The 19,132-nt window shown below is 40.7% G+C and overlaps 2 protein-coding genes across 3 annotated transcripts; one reads left to right on the top strand and one right to left on the bottom strand.

Annotated features, from left to right (window-relative positions):
- Positions 1-580: 580 nt before the first annotated feature.
- On the top strand, positions 581-5,934 carry rd3 (retinal degeneration 3, GUCY2D regulator; the record flags this gene model as incomplete). Its single annotated transcript, XM_080831861.1, has 2 exons — positions 581-873; positions 5,538-5,934. 2 exons carry the CDS (start codon positions 581-583, stop codon positions 5,932-5,934), a joined length of 690 nt encoding a protein of 229 aa, XP_080687987.1.
- Positions 5,935-7,201: 1,267 nt separating this feature from the next.
- On the bottom strand, positions 7,202-18,757 carry LOC308360114 (uncharacterized protein). Of its 2 annotated transcripts, none has more exons than XM_080831877.1 (7): positions 18,618-18,757; positions 17,992-18,067; positions 17,728-17,904; positions 9,706-9,767; positions 9,446-9,535; positions 7,995-8,084; positions 7,202-7,877 (listed from the first exon to the last, which is right to left on the bottom strand). In XM_080831877.1, exons 1-7 carry the CDS (start codon positions 18,618-18,620, stop codon positions 7,827-7,829), a joined length of 549 nt encoding a protein of 182 aa, XP_080688003.1. In that variant the 5' UTR covers positions 18,621-18,757; the 3' UTR covers positions 7,202-7,826. The 2 variants fall into 2 exon arrangements, with proteins under 2 accessions (XP_080688003.1, XP_080688004.1); XM_080831878.1 differs by having other exon boundaries at positions 17,740-17,904.
- Positions 18,758-19,132: the final 375 nt, after the last annotated feature.

The raw sequence follows: 19,132 nt of genomic DNA, 5'->3' as shown, positions 1-19,132 counted from the left end.
GTTTCGCCCTAAATAGAGTCGTAACAAGCAGAGAAACAAGGCCTCTTCCATCACACAGATGCCTTTGTTTTCAAAGATGTCGGAGTGGTGGGTTTCATAACACTCCCCTAAAAACATGTTCAGTTGGCTTAACCATAACAAGCTCATACATCGTGCTTGCTGTACACAAAGGGGCTAAAACAATAAACCATGACTCTCTTAGGATGTATGGCTAAGATCAGGACAGAGTGAGAGGATCCAAACATGGATCAGCACACAAGCTCAGGTTAATGATCTAGGGTTAATAAGCTATATCAGTAACCTTTTATTTCTGCCCAGCCTATCGTATCTCTGTCTGTCTGTCTCTCTCTGACATTTCTTACAAAAATAGATCTTCAAAGAGATCTGTCACTTTATCATTTGAAAATGTTTATTGTTGAAAGAAACCACACTGACCCTGTTTTTTCTCTCTTTCTCTAAAGTACTAGGTGTTAAGTCATAGGTTGCGTGACGTAGAACCACCCATTGACCCACAGGCGCCTAGTCACACAGAAGTTCACCCCCACCCTTCCTGTCTGCGTCTGTGTGTCCGTCTGGGCCAATGGCGTCGTGGTTTGGCTGGGGGACTGAGCCGCAGTACCGGAGCCAACGACGGGAGCCCTCTCAAGTGGTGTTGGACACTCTGATGCTGGAGCTCAGCTGGCAGCTGAAGGAGGCTGAGCGGCTGCAGCGCGAGCGTGACAGCGAGTACCGCCGCCTCAAGACCGGGGTTGACTACAGTTGGCTGGTCAGCACGCCACGCACCGGCTTCGACGTCAGCCCCGGCGAGAGGCTTGGCCTCGAGGACCTCTGCTCCAAGGTGCCTCCAGCTCACTGTGGCGCTGTCATACTCAGGTGAGTTCAGTTTTATTTAGTTTTGCATTTATATCTAACTTTAACGGTCATAAACCACTTAACAGAAAAGACTGACAAAGAGAACTTCACTCTTTAAGAGGAAGTCCACAGGCAGGTAAATATGCTCAGTTGAGGTGCATGGATAAGTTTTACTCAAGTAGCTGATAATCATACTCACCTATGTACTTGGGACAATTTCAGACAGGTACAGGAACCGTATAATCTGGTGAGAATTATCCTCAGGTGAGAATGATACTGATCCATCCAGAGTTACATACAGGTGAGGCACAAAGACAGGTGTATGACATCCTCAGGTAAGGCAAAAGACCAGGGGCCGTATTCACAAAGCCTTTTATCTTACCACTAGGAGTACTCCTAACTCGCGCTAAAACCTTTTACGTAGGAGTAATTTCTTAAAAGTGATTCACAACGGCTCTGAGACCTACTCATACTAAGGATAATACCAACTCCTAAGCTTAAGATAAAACCACCGTTGCTATGGATGACGTCGACTCTCATGCACGAGTTTAGAAGGGGTGAGGACGGTGATTGGTTGTTGACAGGCTCTCTCATTAAAAACTCATTCGTGACGTCCCTCTAACAATCCCACTATATCAACTGAAAATAAGAGAATAACCTAGGCTTCACATTAAGTCATATTAAATAGTTATGGACAGTGCAGTTAGCAGAATGCACACGCATGATGACAAGTTTGTGCATCCAACGGGAATGACACTTTGCACGTTAAGAGAAATAAAAAACGATCAATATAAAATATGGCAATTGCATGTAATCAAGGCAGTAATAACTAAAGCACCCAGCAAACTGTAAGGCTATTATATTTCCAGCCCTTGACAACTTCAAATATCAGCACACACGGCCCTTCAAGCGAAACGAACGTGAAACGTATAGCGAAAGCCTACTGGTCCCAGGACCAATAGCCACCGTCACCCCAGCGGCATCCAGCTGGTAAGTTCTTAAAAAAACTGCTGCAGACCGCTCTCCGTTGAAATGCACGAGTCGAAAACGTCCTCATCTTTTGATGGGGCAATTATTGTAATGTGTGGACATTCCTGCGATCGCCATGGAATTTACTTTGATCTTGTGTAATTGGCGATTGTCCAAAGGGCAAAGGCAACTGGATAAACTGTTGGATGATGTGGGGTCTACAGTGCGTTGATAGTTTGATGAATTAAACGGCTGACTGATTCCCAGTGTCGTCATTTGCGTTTTCCGCGAAGCCAAATAGGCTATATTTATGTTTCCAAACATTTCACTTCGGGACACATCGTTGTTTAAAGGCGTCATTGCATCCCGCGCTAATTCTACGACAATATTAATACCTTCACGGTTTAAGCAATGTCTTTTATCAATTCCAAGTCGGCTGCAGCCATCTTACGATTTTTTGTGAATAGGTCTTAGTGACTTAGGAGTCCTCATGAGGAGTTTTAAGCTGTCCTAGACTTAGGTGCTACTTTTAGGGATAAAATATTTTGTGAATTGCTCTTAGTAAAAAAAATTAGGAGTCCTACATTTAAGACTGACACGCCCATTATTTTTAGGAGTTTCTCCTAAATTCGCCACTTATGACCTACTTTTAGCCCTAAGATTCTTTGTGAATACGGCCCCAAATAAGCAGTACCCTCAGGTTCTTCTTACGCAGGTAATCCATTAAAGTACAGTAAAAAGGTGCGTGGTTATTTCTCAGACAACCCATTGCCTTTTAAACAACTGACAACTAGATCAACTCCTCTGTCAGGTGATACAGCGAGTTGTGTGAGCTGCTTTTTAGATGATGTTTTATTCTGTTGAACCTCTCTTTCATGAAGAAGCAGCTTCATAAAGAGATTGTATAGGTACTATTTAAACAAGCTCTGAAACGGACAGAGATTCCACACTGCCCTGTCATAGCATCATCATCGAAGTTTTTGTTAGAAGCTACCTTTTGACGGAACAGGCCATTACCTTTGGCCATTGATATTTGGAAGGTTGTCCAGAGATTTCTGTAATACCATAGCCTGGATACCAGACCGAATTTAGCCCCGCCCACAACGTTTGATGTCTGGAAGTTCGGTCTGGCATTGCTCCGTTGGGGAGAAATTATGCCAGATCTGGTGCTGATCTGACCAATCAAATTGTCAGGGCGGGCTTTATACGCTGATGGTCAGATGATCAACTGTAACGCGATGGTTGAATTTGTTTTCAACAGACATGGATGCCGCTGGAGACCTGAAATGTGGAGATTTGAGTCTGTTTTAGAAGACATTGACAGCGCATTCATTTTGAAAGAGGAACAGAGAAACGCGATCAAGGCATTTGTCGATCGAAAAGATGTTTTCGCCATCCTTCCTACGGGATCCGGTAAAAGTTGAATGTATCAGCTGGCCCGGATGGTCTACGTTAAGGTCATACTACGTTGCTCTGAATGGTTCTAGGTATATCCAATTGAGCGAAGAGGCATTTTTTTCCCTGGTTTGGTTGAAACACGCACCATAATCACAGCCCAATCAGTATCAGACTCATATTCTGACTAGAATTATGAGTATGACATCGTCAGGCTAGTAATACCAATGCTGATACCAATAAAAGTGCTATACATTTGGGCTAAAGGCAAGGTGCCTAATGCAAATCCTGGGTGATTGGGGTTTCTGGGAGGCCTTCTGAACTAATTTAATAAAAGTCCAGGGTTGGCACTCTCCCCGCAGACTCTAGTGGGCTGAGCTCTAATTAAAACAATCTCATTTAAAACCTCAGGGAGCCAAACCTGTGTCCCAGGTATATCACCCTTAGACATTGGAGAGCAATCTTATCAGATTAGGCACTTGGCAGTGGAATATATGCAATAAGGGGTGGTGGAACAGCAACAACCAGTAACTTTAGATATCACGTGCACTGTTATCAGATTGTGTTATGCTAGTTTTTTTTTGTCTTTCACAACATTTCCTTATTATGAATGTAAACTGCTGGTCTTGAATCTAACAATGGCAGTAAGAAGTTGGCATGAATTTAATAAATGATAACGAGGAAGACCACGTTGACCATTAAAATCATCAAAACATCTGAATTGAAGTGCTGGCGAAAAGTCAGCACAGTAATTTACTTAACCTGGGACACATTCAAAATGAGAACAAGAGCTCTTCCAGAGAAAAAAAAGTAATAGGACCAGATATGAATGTCCTGGACCATCATGCAAGATAAAAAAACAGCCCTGTTTGAGCTTTGCCTGTTACCTTAACATGTCTTCTTTCTGAGAGCTGAATACCTCTATTCAGATGCCTTGCAAGTAGAAGGAAGGGAGGTCAGGTTGAATGAAGATGCGCAGAGAGAAAAAGAGAGAAAGAAAATGCCTGGATCACCAGCTGGGATTAAAACAAGAGCCTTTCTGGACCTGCTCTTTTTAATTCTGCTTGTAACCCCACGCCTGGGGGAGAAGAGGGAAGAAGTGGCTTGGGCTGAGATGACCATTTCCCCACTGCGCTGTTCTCCAGTCTCCTCCACCAGATTGCCTCAGGCACTGTCATTATTCTCCTGCTCCCCTGATTAGACAAGAGCTTGAGAGCATCCTCTCATGACGTCAGTGGGCTGAGAGAACAAACAGATAGACGTTGAGCGCTGATCAGCTGCTGTTGCTCTATGGTTGTTTGTGGAGTTGTGAATGGCTGTCAGAGAAGAGTAGGACTGGCTGAAGAACCAAAGCTTAGATGTGGAAGGCCGCTGAAGGTTCTCTATAGCTGGGTTTCCATCCAACTTCTTAATGTGAACTTTGATCATTTAGTGTGAGTGAAAAGGCAAATAAGAAATGTATTCCCTGGAAGGGGGGATTAACTCCAAATTTGCATAGGTGAAAATGTGATGATGGATTGACGGTAACATTTGTATGTGATTTTATCACGGGTTTCCGGTTTGAACCCACAGCTGTTCACAATCACTCCCTTGATAAGAGGTGTCCATTGCTAATTTGCATAACACAGCGATCCACATAGAAAACATGCAGACTTGTATTTCCTTTCACAGAATTTTTGTGAATGCTCTTAAAATATGCAAAAGAGATGGATAGGGACCCAGCTTATGTCTGTTTCTGTCGCTAATGAAAATCTCCATTGGAGACAAGAGTGTGTTTTGAGTGGTATGATGCAGGGGCTCAATGGTACTAACGGCATGACAGATTAAATGTCTTTTTTCAAATATTTGTAACCCTGCAGTGAGCTCTCCTTTTAAAAGCACATCAGCTGAGAACTTCAAAGTCTACAGGTTGTGCGTGATAGGCCTGTGAGTCTGAAAAGGCCAAAGCCTGTGTGAATTTTTCCTGCAGCTGATGGGGAAAAGTGTCTAGTAGCACTTATTCATCCCCTGGACCAGCACTGATTGCTTAATTCCAGCATAGAGTAGTTCAATTATAAAGTAAACCAGTTTTTATTTGCTGTTGGAACAGGTGACCTGCAATGATATTGAAATCGAGCAAAGCACTGTTCAGGAGTTATAGTCAATTATCTGAAATTGGGTATCAGGAACCTTTACTCTTATCCTTGGCACCTTAAACCAGTTTCCTCATTCCCAACCAAAACCAGACTTGTCCTTATCCACTTTTATTAAGTCTCTTCTTTATCTTTCATCTTCTTCTCCCTCTCTTTCCCTATTCTCTCTAACCCTACCCCTTCCATCAGGTTCCGTCAGATTCTGGAGGAGAACGAGCCAGAGGTCCAGGAGGTGTCGGGCCTGTTCCGCTCGGTGCTGCTGGAGTCGCTGGAGCGCATCCGCGAGGAGGTGGAGGCACAGCGCCTCTCGGACCAGTGGAGCAACCGGCGTGCTGTCAGCATGTCCCTGATCAACTTCCGCAGCCGCGTCCGCATCAACCCGTTTGGGAGCACCACACGTCTCACCTCGACTGCAAATGGAGGCCTCGGCGAAGCCTACGAGCCAGAGGTTAAGACTGTGTCCAAGGATGTGGAGAGCGGGCTCGCAGCAGTGCCAGGGATGCGGGCAGGGGGATCCGGAAGGACCCCTCGCGTCTGCAGCATGCCTGATTTCAGGCACCAGGGCATAAATGGTCATGTCGGGTGATAGAAGTAAGGTGGGAAGAGAGGGAGAGTGGGGGGAGATAGCGTATGACTGAGTATTTCAGATGAAACTGGAATTGAAGTATGGAAGTACTTAGGTATGGAAATGTGAATGTTTGAAATCTCAACTTGTGGTTCCGACTTGAAATGTGTGGGTACAGCGAGCAATAAGGAATTTTAGTACCTCGCCCCTTTTTTATTTTTGTGTCAGTATCACAACCACCAATCCAATACATAAGTCTAGCCCTAGCAATTAACGCATCTCCTGTACAATAGTCATGTTGGAGAGCTATGATAAATGTAGCCTCCAACTTTTCAAGAGAATATAAAGTAATACAGGTTTTTTGACAGTCTGAAATCAATGAGTAGGAATTAAAAATCTCAATATTACTTTGCATTGCTTGAACCCATTGTTGGTACAGGATGCAAATCAAGGTGTCCATCTGTTATGTTGTTGAAGTCAAGATCCACCATTGACCACAGTGTCTCAGCCAACTGACAGAACTGTGCAATGTGTGAAAGCCAGGTGTCAGAGGCAATTTACTGTGGTGAAGTTATAGACCTCCTGACCTGACCAGCGAGTTTCAATCTCAGGTGTTAGATAAATGATGTTTTCACAGCAGAAAATGTTCCTGTAGCTCATGTTCCAAGGTGCTAACTACTTCAAGGTCATCTCATTCTTGGGGACATGCATAGTGCAATTTGTAATCATTAAAAGGTAACACTTTGGACAAAAGCATCCACTAAAAAAAGTGTCAATATAAGGGTCAATTTAATGTTATGTTGGTATTTATAATGGCTGTGTCTTTTTCAGATTGGAAGAAACCTTAAACTTTGTACTAATCATTGCCTGCCTACTTGCAATATATATATATATGTAAAATATGCTGTGCTTGTTTTTTGTTGCACATCTATGTGTTTGCTTTTCCTGCACTCATGTGATATTTGAAGTGTCTGGGACATTATTTGTTCTTTAATCATACCCACTTGCCTCCTCTGGAGATAGTTCTACAGTTGTTTTAAAGAAACTTAACAATTGAAAATAAAATGTGAACTTGGACAAACCATGCATTTGCCCCCAGAACAAGATTGCATTGTTCCTAAAGGTACTGAAATGACATTTAAAGACAGTACAGCTACTTAAATTTTGCTGGCAGGTAATGAGTGATTTAAACTGTGCTCGTTGGGGTCTTAATGCTCCAGGGTCCTGCATTATCAGTAGTCACACACACAATGTACTGTAAATAAATAAAATAATTGTACACTCAATGTGGAAGATGATTTATTGTACTGTCAGACATTTACACAACCATTTTGAACAGGGTGCTTGAAGTCCACAGTCAACTTGTATGGTCCTAAGGACAGTGTGGTGTGTAGACCTCAAATATTTCACATCTGCAGAACCGGGAAGCCTAGTTTCACAATGCAGTTTGAAAACAGTCCAGAATCCACAATCGGAAAGGTTTTCAAATAAAAATATAGAATCCTATTACACATACAGGAAGGGTGTCATCATCTAAAGCAATAGTAAAAACGGACTAACAAAAAGCTTTTCATTTTAAACAGCCAACTGTTGCATATGACTTTTGGGGAACTCCCAATCAATAGGATGCATGTTTTATACCCTGACAAGTCTAATACACAAGATTTGTGTTCTGACGTTTAATTGAGAGAGATAGTTCACAGCACTTCAGCTGCCATGTCCCCAACACACATGGTGGACACGGGCATCCAATACTCCACTGCTTTTTGTGACCTTTTCACTAATCACACACAGAACGCCAATGGAACGCTGGCCTTTCCCTGAGTATTTTTGTGACTGGCCACAAGAGGAGGATCCTGCCCACAGACATGTAGGGAAGAATTCTGGGAGTGAAGCCCACAGCTTCGTCTGTGTTATAATGTGGAATTGAGAAACTCAAGCAGCTCTGCACGATTTTTGTCCCTCTGTTGGGGGAAAAGTATGAACAGATACAGTGGTGACTGTCGAGCAGCAATTAAATATGACCAGAAGTTACACAGTACAAGCTTTACACCTTAAAGGTAATCAGAGAGGATGAATACCTGCTTGTCTTTCTTTGTCTTCTTCATTTTCATTTTGATCTTCCTCCCTGAGATCATGCTGAACTTGCCCTTCTTTTTGTCTTTCAGGTACTAGAAGGGAAACAGCCTTGGATAAATCAGGACATCAACAGATTCAACACATCATAGGCTTTTCGGAAACAAAGAGCAAGTGACTCAGACAAAGTCTGCAGCGTAGTACTTCCTGGGTTTAAATGAAAGGAAACTCCTTGCACACATGCATTCATAAAAGTTGCGTATCTGGGGCCGTATTCACAAAGAATCTTAGGGCTAAAAGTAGGTCATAAGTGGCGAATTTAGGAGAAACTCCTAAAAATAATGGGCGTGTCAGTCTTAAATGTAGGACTCCTCATTTTTTTTACTAAGAGCAATTCACAAAATATTTTATCCCTAAAAGTAGCACCTAAGTCTAGGACAGCTTAAAACTCCTCATGAGGACTCCTAAGTCACTAAGACCTATTCACAAAAAATCGTAAGATGGCTGCAGCCGACTTGGAATTGATAAAAGACATTGCTTAAACCGTGAAGGTATTAATATTGTCGTAGAATTAGCGCAGGATGCAATGACGCCTTTAAACAACGATGTGTCCCGAAGTGAAATGTTTGGAAACATAAAGATAGCCTATTTGGCTTCGCGGAAAACGCAAATGACGACACTGGGAATCATCAGTCAGCCGTTTAATTCATCAAACTATCAACGCACTGTAGACCCCACATCATCCAACAGTTTATCCAGTTGCTTTTGGACAATCGCCTATTACACAATATCAAAGTAAATTCCATGGCGATCGCAGGAATGTCCAGTGACGGGACACACATTACAATAATTCGTCCACCGTGGCCTGGATGTACCGATGACTCGTGCATTTCAACGGAGAGCGGTCGCAGGTTTTTGAGAACTTACCAGCTGGATGCCGCTGGGGTGACAGTGGCTATTGGTCCTGGGACCAGTAGGCTTTCGCCTAGGCTACGGTTCACGTTCGTTTCGCTTTGGTCAATTAAGATTGGAGGGCTTGAAGGGCCGTATGTGCTGATATTTGAAGTGGTCAAGGGCTGGAAATATAATAGCCTAACAGTTTGCTGGGTGCTTTAATTATTACTGCCTTGATGACATGCAATTGCCATATTATATATTGATCGCTTTCTATTTATCTTATCGTGCAAAGTGTAATTCCCGTTGGATGCACAAGCGTGTCATCATGCGCGTGCATTCTGCTAACTGCACTGTCCATAACTATTTAATATGACTTAATTTGAAGTTGGTATTATCCTTAGTATGAGTAGGTCTCAGAGCCGTTGTGAATCACTTTTAAGAAATTACTCCTACGTAAAAGGTTTTAGCGCGAGTTAGGAGCACTCCTAGTGGTAAGATAAAAGGCTTTGTGAATACGGCCCCTGTTCTTCATAAAACATAGGGTTCTAGGGTAACAAACCTTTGAGATCTGCACAGGTCCAGAAGGTTCCTCCTCTCCTTTTGATTTCTTGTCTTTTTTCCGTTTGTTCTTTTTCTCCTTCTTTCCCTTCTACGTAGAAAACAGAACACATTCATCATTTCTGACAAATCTACTGAACAAGCTAGGGCTTAATTCTAAACAACACAACATCCCTTGAATAGCATTCAGGCTCTTTAAACTGATTGTAATGTAGTGTACAGAAAGTAGAGACAGAGATGAAGTTGCATGCTGATAGTTACCTTTTTATTGAGCTTCTCCTTTTTACTCTTCTTTGGAGCCTTCCCTGACTTGCTGTGAGAATCTAAAAGGGAGGAGCAATCACACACAATTATAAGCAATGAGATTTATGCTTTCAATCCTCTTCAATTCACTATTAGTAAAAACAAATAATTTAGAGTTATTTACGGTGCCCATTCATTGGTTTGAAAATTACATTAATCACATTGTGTTTTCTTATGAAAGATAATGCCTATTTCACTTGTATTCACAGAAAGGTCTTCATAATTAAGGACCCATCCGTTTGAGTCCAAATGGCTTCGCTACAAACCCTTTAACCCAAATAGAGACTACAATTAAAAAATGTTTTGCAGCCATTTATTTCCCCGTCAGTAGCCAATGGTGACTGTCTCCTAGAAGAACATATTTACTTCAGCCCACTGATACACTAACGTCATAATGTGACAGGGTTAAACATAAGCGCTTCTCCAATTGTGCAAAACAGCAACTCAAAATCTCTGGTGACTTGCCTGATAAAAAGACACACAAGGATGCACTTATGGTGCAGTGTCGTAAAACCTTACATTGATGTTTGTTTTCAGCTAGTATTACCGTGTAAGATATACAGTGCAACTTAAAAAGTATGTGAACCCCTTGAGCAGTTAAGAGTTTTCTATTGTTCTAGCATGATTTTTCAAATTTTTCATCACCAATTTTCCATAGATGAAATGTCAGTTTTATGTTTATCAATTGCGTGTATTTGTTTGGAGGGAGTTGTGTGAGTAGCCAAAAAACTACATGAAACATGGAATTAGTGTATGTGCAATTGTAAGTGAACCCCCAGCTGCATTGGTGAAGTCAAGTAGGTAACAGATTCGGAGAAACATATTTGGGTGCTTAATTAGTCAATTAAGCAAACCAATCAAATGAGACACCCTTAAGAAAAGGGTTGGGCAACACAGATTCCCTCCAAACAAGGACATGCAATTGATAACCATAAAACTGACATTTCATCTATGGACAATTGGTGCAATTGGTGCTCAGAGGTAGCATAGGCTAGGCTATGCAGCAGGTCACCCATCTCATCTTTCTTCATACCCCAAAAAAAGAAGACACAAGTCTAGTCTACCATTTCCCCGGCCATCGAATGTTCGACAGATGCCTGAAAATTAACGCAACACAAAATTCTGTCGAGCAACACATGCTAAGGTGAGCTACAGTGAGTTTATTTAGTTAAAGGCACCCAGTGCAACTTTATATAAACATTCAATGAAAAATAAACATTCAATTTCTTTTTTACACGTAGTAAGTTTCAATAACTCCATACCATTACATATCGACATTCAAGGAGCAAAGATGAGACGTCGTTGTGTGCTGAGAACTGATAGAAAATCGTAAACAACAACAATCGCTGGTGGGGAGAGGCCATTTTTCCATTGACAGAATCCTGCTTTATTTATTGTAGGCAGTGTTGGGGAGTAACGGAATACATGTACCAGCGTTACGTATTTAGAATACAAATTACGAGTAACTGTATTCCGTTACAGTTACAATTTAAATCGATGGTATTCAGAATACAGTTACATTGTTGAAATCAATGGAATACATGACGGTACTTCTCTATTTCACGAGTGTATTCACTCTCTAAATAAAATAAGGCAACTTTATGCATTTCTCAGAAGCCCCAACATGAAAACGAATGAAAATGTTATTTGCTTGATTAGTCTGCTAATGGAGTCTGAAGAGGAGCAGATGCCAGAGCTGGCACAAGAGAGGCAGGAATGCGTTTCTATCCTGGAAATGTAATAAGCATTTCATGTTAAAGCAAGAGAAGGGAGGACGGAATATAACTGCAACCTCCTTTCGGCTTTGAAAGACTCCACCTCCAACTTGAAAAAGCATCTAAAAGTAAGTTTATTTTTTTTATTCGCCCAGGGTAGTCATCTGCTAGTCTAACTGGTCATCTTGCTATAAAATAGTTGTATCCATAGACATATAGAATTAATTCTATATGTCTATGGATGTATCAGCCAGATGTGCGCCTGGCTTTACATTCTCCTATTGGCTGATTTACTAGCCCCGGTGACCAGTAAAACTACAGCTTCCCTTGGCTAATTCAAAATAAACTTACTTTAAGATGCTTCTTCAAAAATCTAACCTCAGTTTAAGCAAACACAGGCTAATTTTAGCTAACGTTAGCTAGCATGTCAAACAGGGCTAATCACAGTCTTTCAACGGCTTATTTTCACTCCACATCGCAACAAAATGACAGATAAGAACTTTGAGCAGGCTCTCCTGCTGAGATACAACCGCACTTTACTGGGGTGTGTTGACATGTAGAGTAGGCTAGGTGGGTCAAATATGTTATTTTTGCTGCTAGCCTTTGTTGTTATATTACCAAGAAGTAATATTGTTTTTTGAGTTTAACATTGTTTCATGTGGGCAAAATGATATATGATTGCATAGTTTAAAAAAAATGATATTCTTTGCCATCATCTCATTCAGTTTGAGCTTACGTTTTGTTTTGATGGACAGTTTTTAGTGTGTCATTTTTCACAGCTGAGAAAATAAAGAATAAAGAAACTGTAAAGGGAAAATTGTGGCTACTTTAACCAAGTAAAACCTCTTTTGCGTTAACATGGTCTTAAAGTCTTTGTTCCTCTACAGCAAATTATAATTACAGTACAATAAAATTGCACTTTTAGGGAGACTTGGGCCCAACACATTCAGCCAGTTGGAACAGTAGAACACACCAGAATAGGCCTGTTTAGTAAGCAGGATTTGATGGCCGCATTCCTACACTTATAAAATGCAATTAAATGTGGAAGTATTTCAAGTATTCAGAATACAATACTCAGATTAGTTAATGTATCGGAATACGTTACAGATTACATTTTTGGGCATGTATTCTGTATTCTGTAACGGAATACGTTTTGAAAGTATCCTTCCCAACACTGATTGTAGGTTACAAAAAATAAAGAAAATGGAGGCGATTGTTGTCGTTATCGATTTTCTATCAGTTCTCACCACACAACGACGTCTCATCTTTGCTCCTTGAATGTCGATATGTAATGGTATGGAGTTATTGAAACTTACTTCGTGTAAAAAAGACTAGAAATTGAATGTTTATTTTTAAGCCTCGAAAGTTGCACTGAGTGCCTTTAACGTTTGGGTCTACTACGATCAATCAATCAAACCTTTATTACAGAATCGGGGCCCAGATCAAATAGATCATGTAGAATAAATTACAAAATACAAACAAACAGATACATTACCAACAAAAGCACAATAAGACAATAAATTAGCATTTTACATAGAGACAACTGCACCAATGTCTCTACAATTGGGATTGTTAGCTGGAGTACTGAACCTTATGATCAGTTTTAGTAGGCTACAGTTACCATGACAACACTTTACTAAGTTTACAAAATGTATCAAGCTTGCATCAACTCACTAAAAGCTCTTTGACAACTATATATTCTAACATCGTCCAATTCACATACACAGATTACCTGCCTGACATGTCTATTGCATGGTTTAACACGAAACGTATATGAACTTTGTGTTAACGGAGTTCATTATTTTGTAGTAGTAACTTTTTAGATATCACCAGTGGCGGTTCTACACGGAGGACTGGGGTGGCCCGTGCCCCCGTAGACATGTGCCTGGCCACCCCTGCGGCCACCCCGTGCTGACCAATTTTTTATTTTAAATGAATTTATTTTGATTTTACACCTGAGCGCCAAAAGCGGTACTAATGCGACTCAACGTTCTACACGGGTCAATTAAAGCGGCGCACCCAATCACTGTAGTTACCATCGCTGGTTCTTGAGAGGAGCTGGTAGTCTGCCTGTGGCTGTAGTGATAACCATAGTGATGAATATACAACTGTCTACCGGTTGAGCTGGTGATTTTTCTGCCACATGAAGGCAGAGAAGAAGGAAAAATAACCTAAGCGTTTTTTTCAAGAACCAAATGATGGAAATATCATATGCCTGTTGACTTTACCAGTTATGTATACAAATTGTCATAGAAGAACTGAACGAATTTGATTTCACGACGACAAGACTTCATGTGGGTCATACAGTCTTTCATGATCACTTTATTAATTCCAGGATAAAAAAAAAGAGTCAGTTCTCGTGACAGTCGCTGTTATCTGCCAGTAGGTAACATATCGAGCTCCTAGCTGCTAAGTTTTCAAAGTTGACTTCAATGTTTTAATTTAATGTATCCCATGATCAGGGTGTTTACACTGCTTTCATCACTGCTAGATACAACAGTTAGCAAGGCTTCTTGCTAGCGCAGTAATCTTAGATCAGCAATAGACTAGCTACAGCTAAACAATAACATTTAATAACATGAGGGGCAGATAACATCTACTGACATGAAAACTGACTCTTTTCCCTGGAATTAATAATGTGAACGTGGGTCAAATGCCACAATCACCACAAGTAGGCTATTTAACAAAAACAGGTTTAATGGGTACCGTTACTTCGGTTCGTCATTAAAATGCAGTCTTCCCCATAGCTAGCTTTGGTCAACGGTTGTTGTGAATATGAGACTCTCCTGGGCCCTGTTCGGCGTACGACTGAAGCTAAGATAATTAATTTAGCTCGCAACTGGAGATTAACTAGCTCGCTAAATGAGAACAGGCCAAACCGGTCTGGCGACGGGCGCTAATTTATTTTAACCTCAAGTTAATTTATCTCGTCAGCTAAATTGCGCGTGCACGTCTTGCTTCAAAAGGCAAGAAAGGTCGATCCCCAAAACCATGATTTTTTTGAAAGGTATAATGGTCTAAACTCAAAGAAAAAGACTATTTTTTTTCTCCGATAACGCAGGATATGATCATGAACGCGTTATGAAGAATTCAAGACCATAATCATGTCAAAATTCAACACTCCCGTGGCTACCACAGCAATAAAAGAAACTGTCTATAAGAGTTATAGTACGTGACATCTTCTCCCTAAACGATATGGTACTATGGTGCAGCGGGTTAAGCGTCTGACTTGCATACAAGAGATCACTGGTTCGACTCCCCTCACCCTCGTAAGAATTGTAGTTTTAAATCGCTTTGAATAAAACCGTCTGCTAAATGTGAATATATTAATAAGAGATTCAATACATTTAAGCAATGAAAAGAAATTGTGTCTATTTCTCTCTTCTTATCATGCACCCACCTCCACCACCATTCACTACCGCACAAACACTAGACACGTTTCCAAAACTAAACGTTTGCAATGATGTAAGTTAAAGTAGGTAAAACAACTTTAGCCAATATCTATTTGGGTTATGTGCTCAAATTTCCTGGGATCAAAGAAAACGTTAGTATTCATGTGCAAACTAAAAATCACGTCTCAGGCAGCCTGAGACGTGATTTTTAGTTTGCACATGAATACTAACGTTTACATGAAAGTTATTTCGGGTTTATCAACTGTATGTCTCAACTGTACTATCTATCTACCACTGTCATATAATTATGAGTGCTTTGTTCTCCGCATCGCCGACATTACAAAAATGAAGGCTACCACTGGCAAGAAAGTGATGACATTCAATGTTTGACGGTGGTGTAGCCTATGCAATAAATGACTCGAGAAGGTCTTCTAAATTAATTATTCCTTGTCGGGTGGATCGGTAGCGCTCATACAAGAACTCATCATTATGGAAAAATGGATCTTCTTGGCGATCGCAAAGAACTCTTCCTACGCTAATCAAACTGACTCCTTGTCAATGGGATCCCTCCTTTTGGCGTGGGTATGGCAAGTTTAGCCAGCTAAACTTTGCTTAGCCTGCCCTGGAGCAGGCTAAGGCTAAGCGATTAATTACCATGGAGATTGATAAAAAGTTGCTTCCGCGAACTCGCTAAAGTGGTGTTGTCTTTTTTTAGCCTGGAAATTAGCTCGCTAAACCGCTTAACGAGCGTCGCCGAATAGTACCCTGCTGTCAAATCAGGCCCAATCACAGAAGTGCCCGTCCTCCTTTGGTTCCTGCCCAGTGTCAAAAGTTGAATTGACGCTCTGTATTTGCACCCTGTACTGTATTTTTTATTTTAATTTTTGATGGCCCTACCTCTCTTGCACCTGCACTCATTCTTACAATGTTAAGTTAAGTTATACATGTTTATATGTTTTTAAAGTAATTTAAGTTTAAATATCATTTTTTTTTTATGTGCCCCCCTGGTTAAACCCTGGCCCCTCCTTGGCCCCCCTAGTAAAAATCGTCTAGAACCGCCACTGGATATCACCCAAAGATATTGTTCTGATAATATTGATGGGTTAATCAGCATAGGTGGTTAAAACATGATGTGTCCAATACCAAATTGTATTGACCGATCGCCAGGGCTCCGCCCCCTAGTTATTGTTGCTACGTCCGACACAATTCACGGAACTGTCCACCTAAAAGCCATGTGAAGTACGGGTTACGAGCGCTATAACTGTCAGTATGAGTGATGATTTTTGGAGTAATACCTCCGCAGTATCCTCCAGATCAAGCCAAAAGGGACTGCAATATGCAGTGGAAGGATATATCCAAAATATTAAGATCAACAACGAAGTGGACACAACAATAATTGAAGCAAAGGCATACAGGTCTCAATAAAAAAAAGAAAAATAGAAACCCTACGACCTCTTCATTGAAATGCAACCAGCACAACCTTGTAGACTAGTCATGTTATTTCACCACTGGGTAAGATCTGTATATAATATTTCAAGCTAGCTAATAACCTCCAAAGATTGTTCTTATTATTGATTCCGTCTCTGGCGAGAGACTCTGGATGTAGCTAGCTAGGATGGTGATTATCCATCAATGCAATGTTGATGTTACCGTCAGTAAAACATTTTGTAAATGTGCACGCTGAGTTATCAAAGCTGGCAATTGCGAATGCCAGCAGCATACATACAAAGTGTTCGTTAAAAGTTCTGTTCAATGTTGTATCAAGCATAAATACAAACTACAAAGTGTTCGTTAATCGTTTTGTTCAATGCTGGCGTTTGCTATCAATAGCTTCGACAGCTCTGCGTGCATTCATACAGACAGTAACATTTGTCATTTAGACATTAACATTTTTTAACATGAACACTTTAGTTGGAGAGACTAGTTATGTTATTTTAGTGGTAATAATACAAGTATTCATGAACCATAACTGTTTGGGGAATTTTTCTCAACTAGATAGTTAGCCATCATACCTAGCGATAGCTAGCTGGCAGCAAGCAGTTAATTTACTTGGAGCAGACATATGTGCATTTTGCGATGTATTGAGTTGGGTGTGGGGTGACACTGTTTAATCCACAGCTGGCACCTTTGCGCCCGTGTTTTGGGCTTTGAGGAAGCGGGAAAAAAACGACGTATCCCTCTAATCTCTCAGGGTAGGCTACCTCATGTCATACCTACAAGTCCCGTAGGCACACTGTTTAACCATGCTGCTCAGACCTCAAAGTTGTCGGACCTTCTTCTCTTAGCAGCGGTTGCTAAGGTATGATTTGACAAGGGCCGTTCTAGGGAGGAGTTTCGCGATCGGTCAATTGCATATTACTTACAATATATCTTTTGTCTCATGGCACCATTCTTAGTTTAGTGGTGTTTAAAAGTTGAAGAACTGAAAGTCTTTTTTTAACTGAAAAGCTTGTTTTCCTTTTGTGTTGATGCAATGTCTTATTGTGCAAGTATACTGTATACTACAAATATTAGTAACAATAAATACTTTTTATATTTGATCAATTTTCAAATTTTATCACCTCACTGATATTGGTGCCACAAAATACCTTACTATATTATGATATTATTTTCAGGTAATATCACTCATCGCCAGCAAAGGGGGTAAATGATAGGCTACAGAAACTGTGTGACATTTTTCTACGTGTACAACGTGACATATTAAAGACAATTTTGGCATAAGTATTATTGTTTCAACCAGTCTCCCATAAATCACGTGGTAAGAATATCGTTATTTATTCATTGTGATTTTTTTTTCTCTTGGAGAGAGCTGACCAAAACCTAGTCTCACATAGTAAATAATGTTAAGAAAAAAAACCGATTTAAAAACTTACTAGGGGACTTGCCTCTGCTACTGGAACTGCTACTTCTGCTGCGGGAGGACGAGCGAGATGAGGAAGAAGACGACGATGAGGATGATGAATCAGAGGAAGAGGAGGAAGATGATGAGGACGAACTGGATGACGAGGACGATCTGCTTCGACTGCGTTTCCGCTTACGGTGGTCTTCCCCTGTCGAACATTGAGTGGCATGTCAGAACACACAACTTTTTGCTAAGAAGGGAGAGTACAGTGGTAGACCACATGAAATACACTTACCACTACTCCTTGACCGCTTTCGTTCATCTGTGCGTGTACTTGACTCGCTTCTCCTGGCCTTGGAATCCTTTGATGACTTGAGCCGAGCACAGGAGCCATTGGGTTGAATTGCAAGAAAACCAAAATATCAAATGTCAACGTGTAGCTAAATTAGCGATCAGAAGTGAGAAACGTTATATGGCCTAACGTTTCAATTCCACAAAAGTTTTAAATAAAACTGCTCACAAAAGTACGCTGAAAGTGTCAGTTCATGCAGGGCTAGCTCTATGGTTAACGTTGGCGCTGCTAGCTACCTTACGTATTTTTCTTAACTAGGGTATATATTTTGATAGCTGCTGACTATTTGTTAGCAGATAGTGCTAACATGCACATAGCATCTTCGCGATAGTACGCTGATAGTTGACGTTTCCAAATGTTTAGACGTGCTCTTTTCCAATAATGTACTTTTCACAAATGAACATGTCAATACATACACATTACATCAAACATGTCCGTTAGATGATTAGTAAATCGTTCTCAAGTTTCAACTAGCCCACATTAACCTAGCCAACGATCGACAGCTATGCTAAGTACTGCCTATTTCCTTTAGCCGCCATGCAGCAAGTTACATGAGGTACGCCACTTACCATGGTGAAGCGTAATTAGTTAATCACAAAAGGTTGCGGAAATTGTAGTTACACTAAAGAAGAAAATCTACATTGGATTATTTTAGGTTGGTATATTTACAGACTGAAGTAGAGCCTGCTGTTGTCAACAGACAACCTCGGTGAAGTCAGCGACAATGTTGACTTTTCGACTCTAAGGTCATATTTTTCAAAATATAAGTCCCCCCAACACGGTGAAATTACCCATTACATTTTCCATGCTTTTTTGTGTGTGTTTCATGGTTTCCCTGGGTTCTTCACTGTTGGGCATATCTAACAATTTCTTACATGAATACAGGCCTACAACTAGCCTATTTAACAGGCATAAAGGACTGAATGGTCCATTTGTGTTCATAAAACCAATATAAGAGCATCTGCTCATCCTTTTAGAAGAAAATTACAAATTTTATTTTGCCACTGAATCTAAAGTGAGGCACACAAAGTCATAAAATGTCAATTATATGCAGGCTTAGGCATTATATGACTTGTTTGTCTTA

Source organism: Sprattus sprattus, assembly GCF_963457725.1.
Source record: "Sprattus sprattus genome assembly, chromosome: 2".
Lineage (NCBI taxonomy): Eukaryota > Metazoa > Chordata > Actinopteri > Clupeiformes > Clupeidae > Sprattus > Sprattus sprattus.
This window is presented reverse-complemented; position numbering and strand designations above follow the sequence as displayed.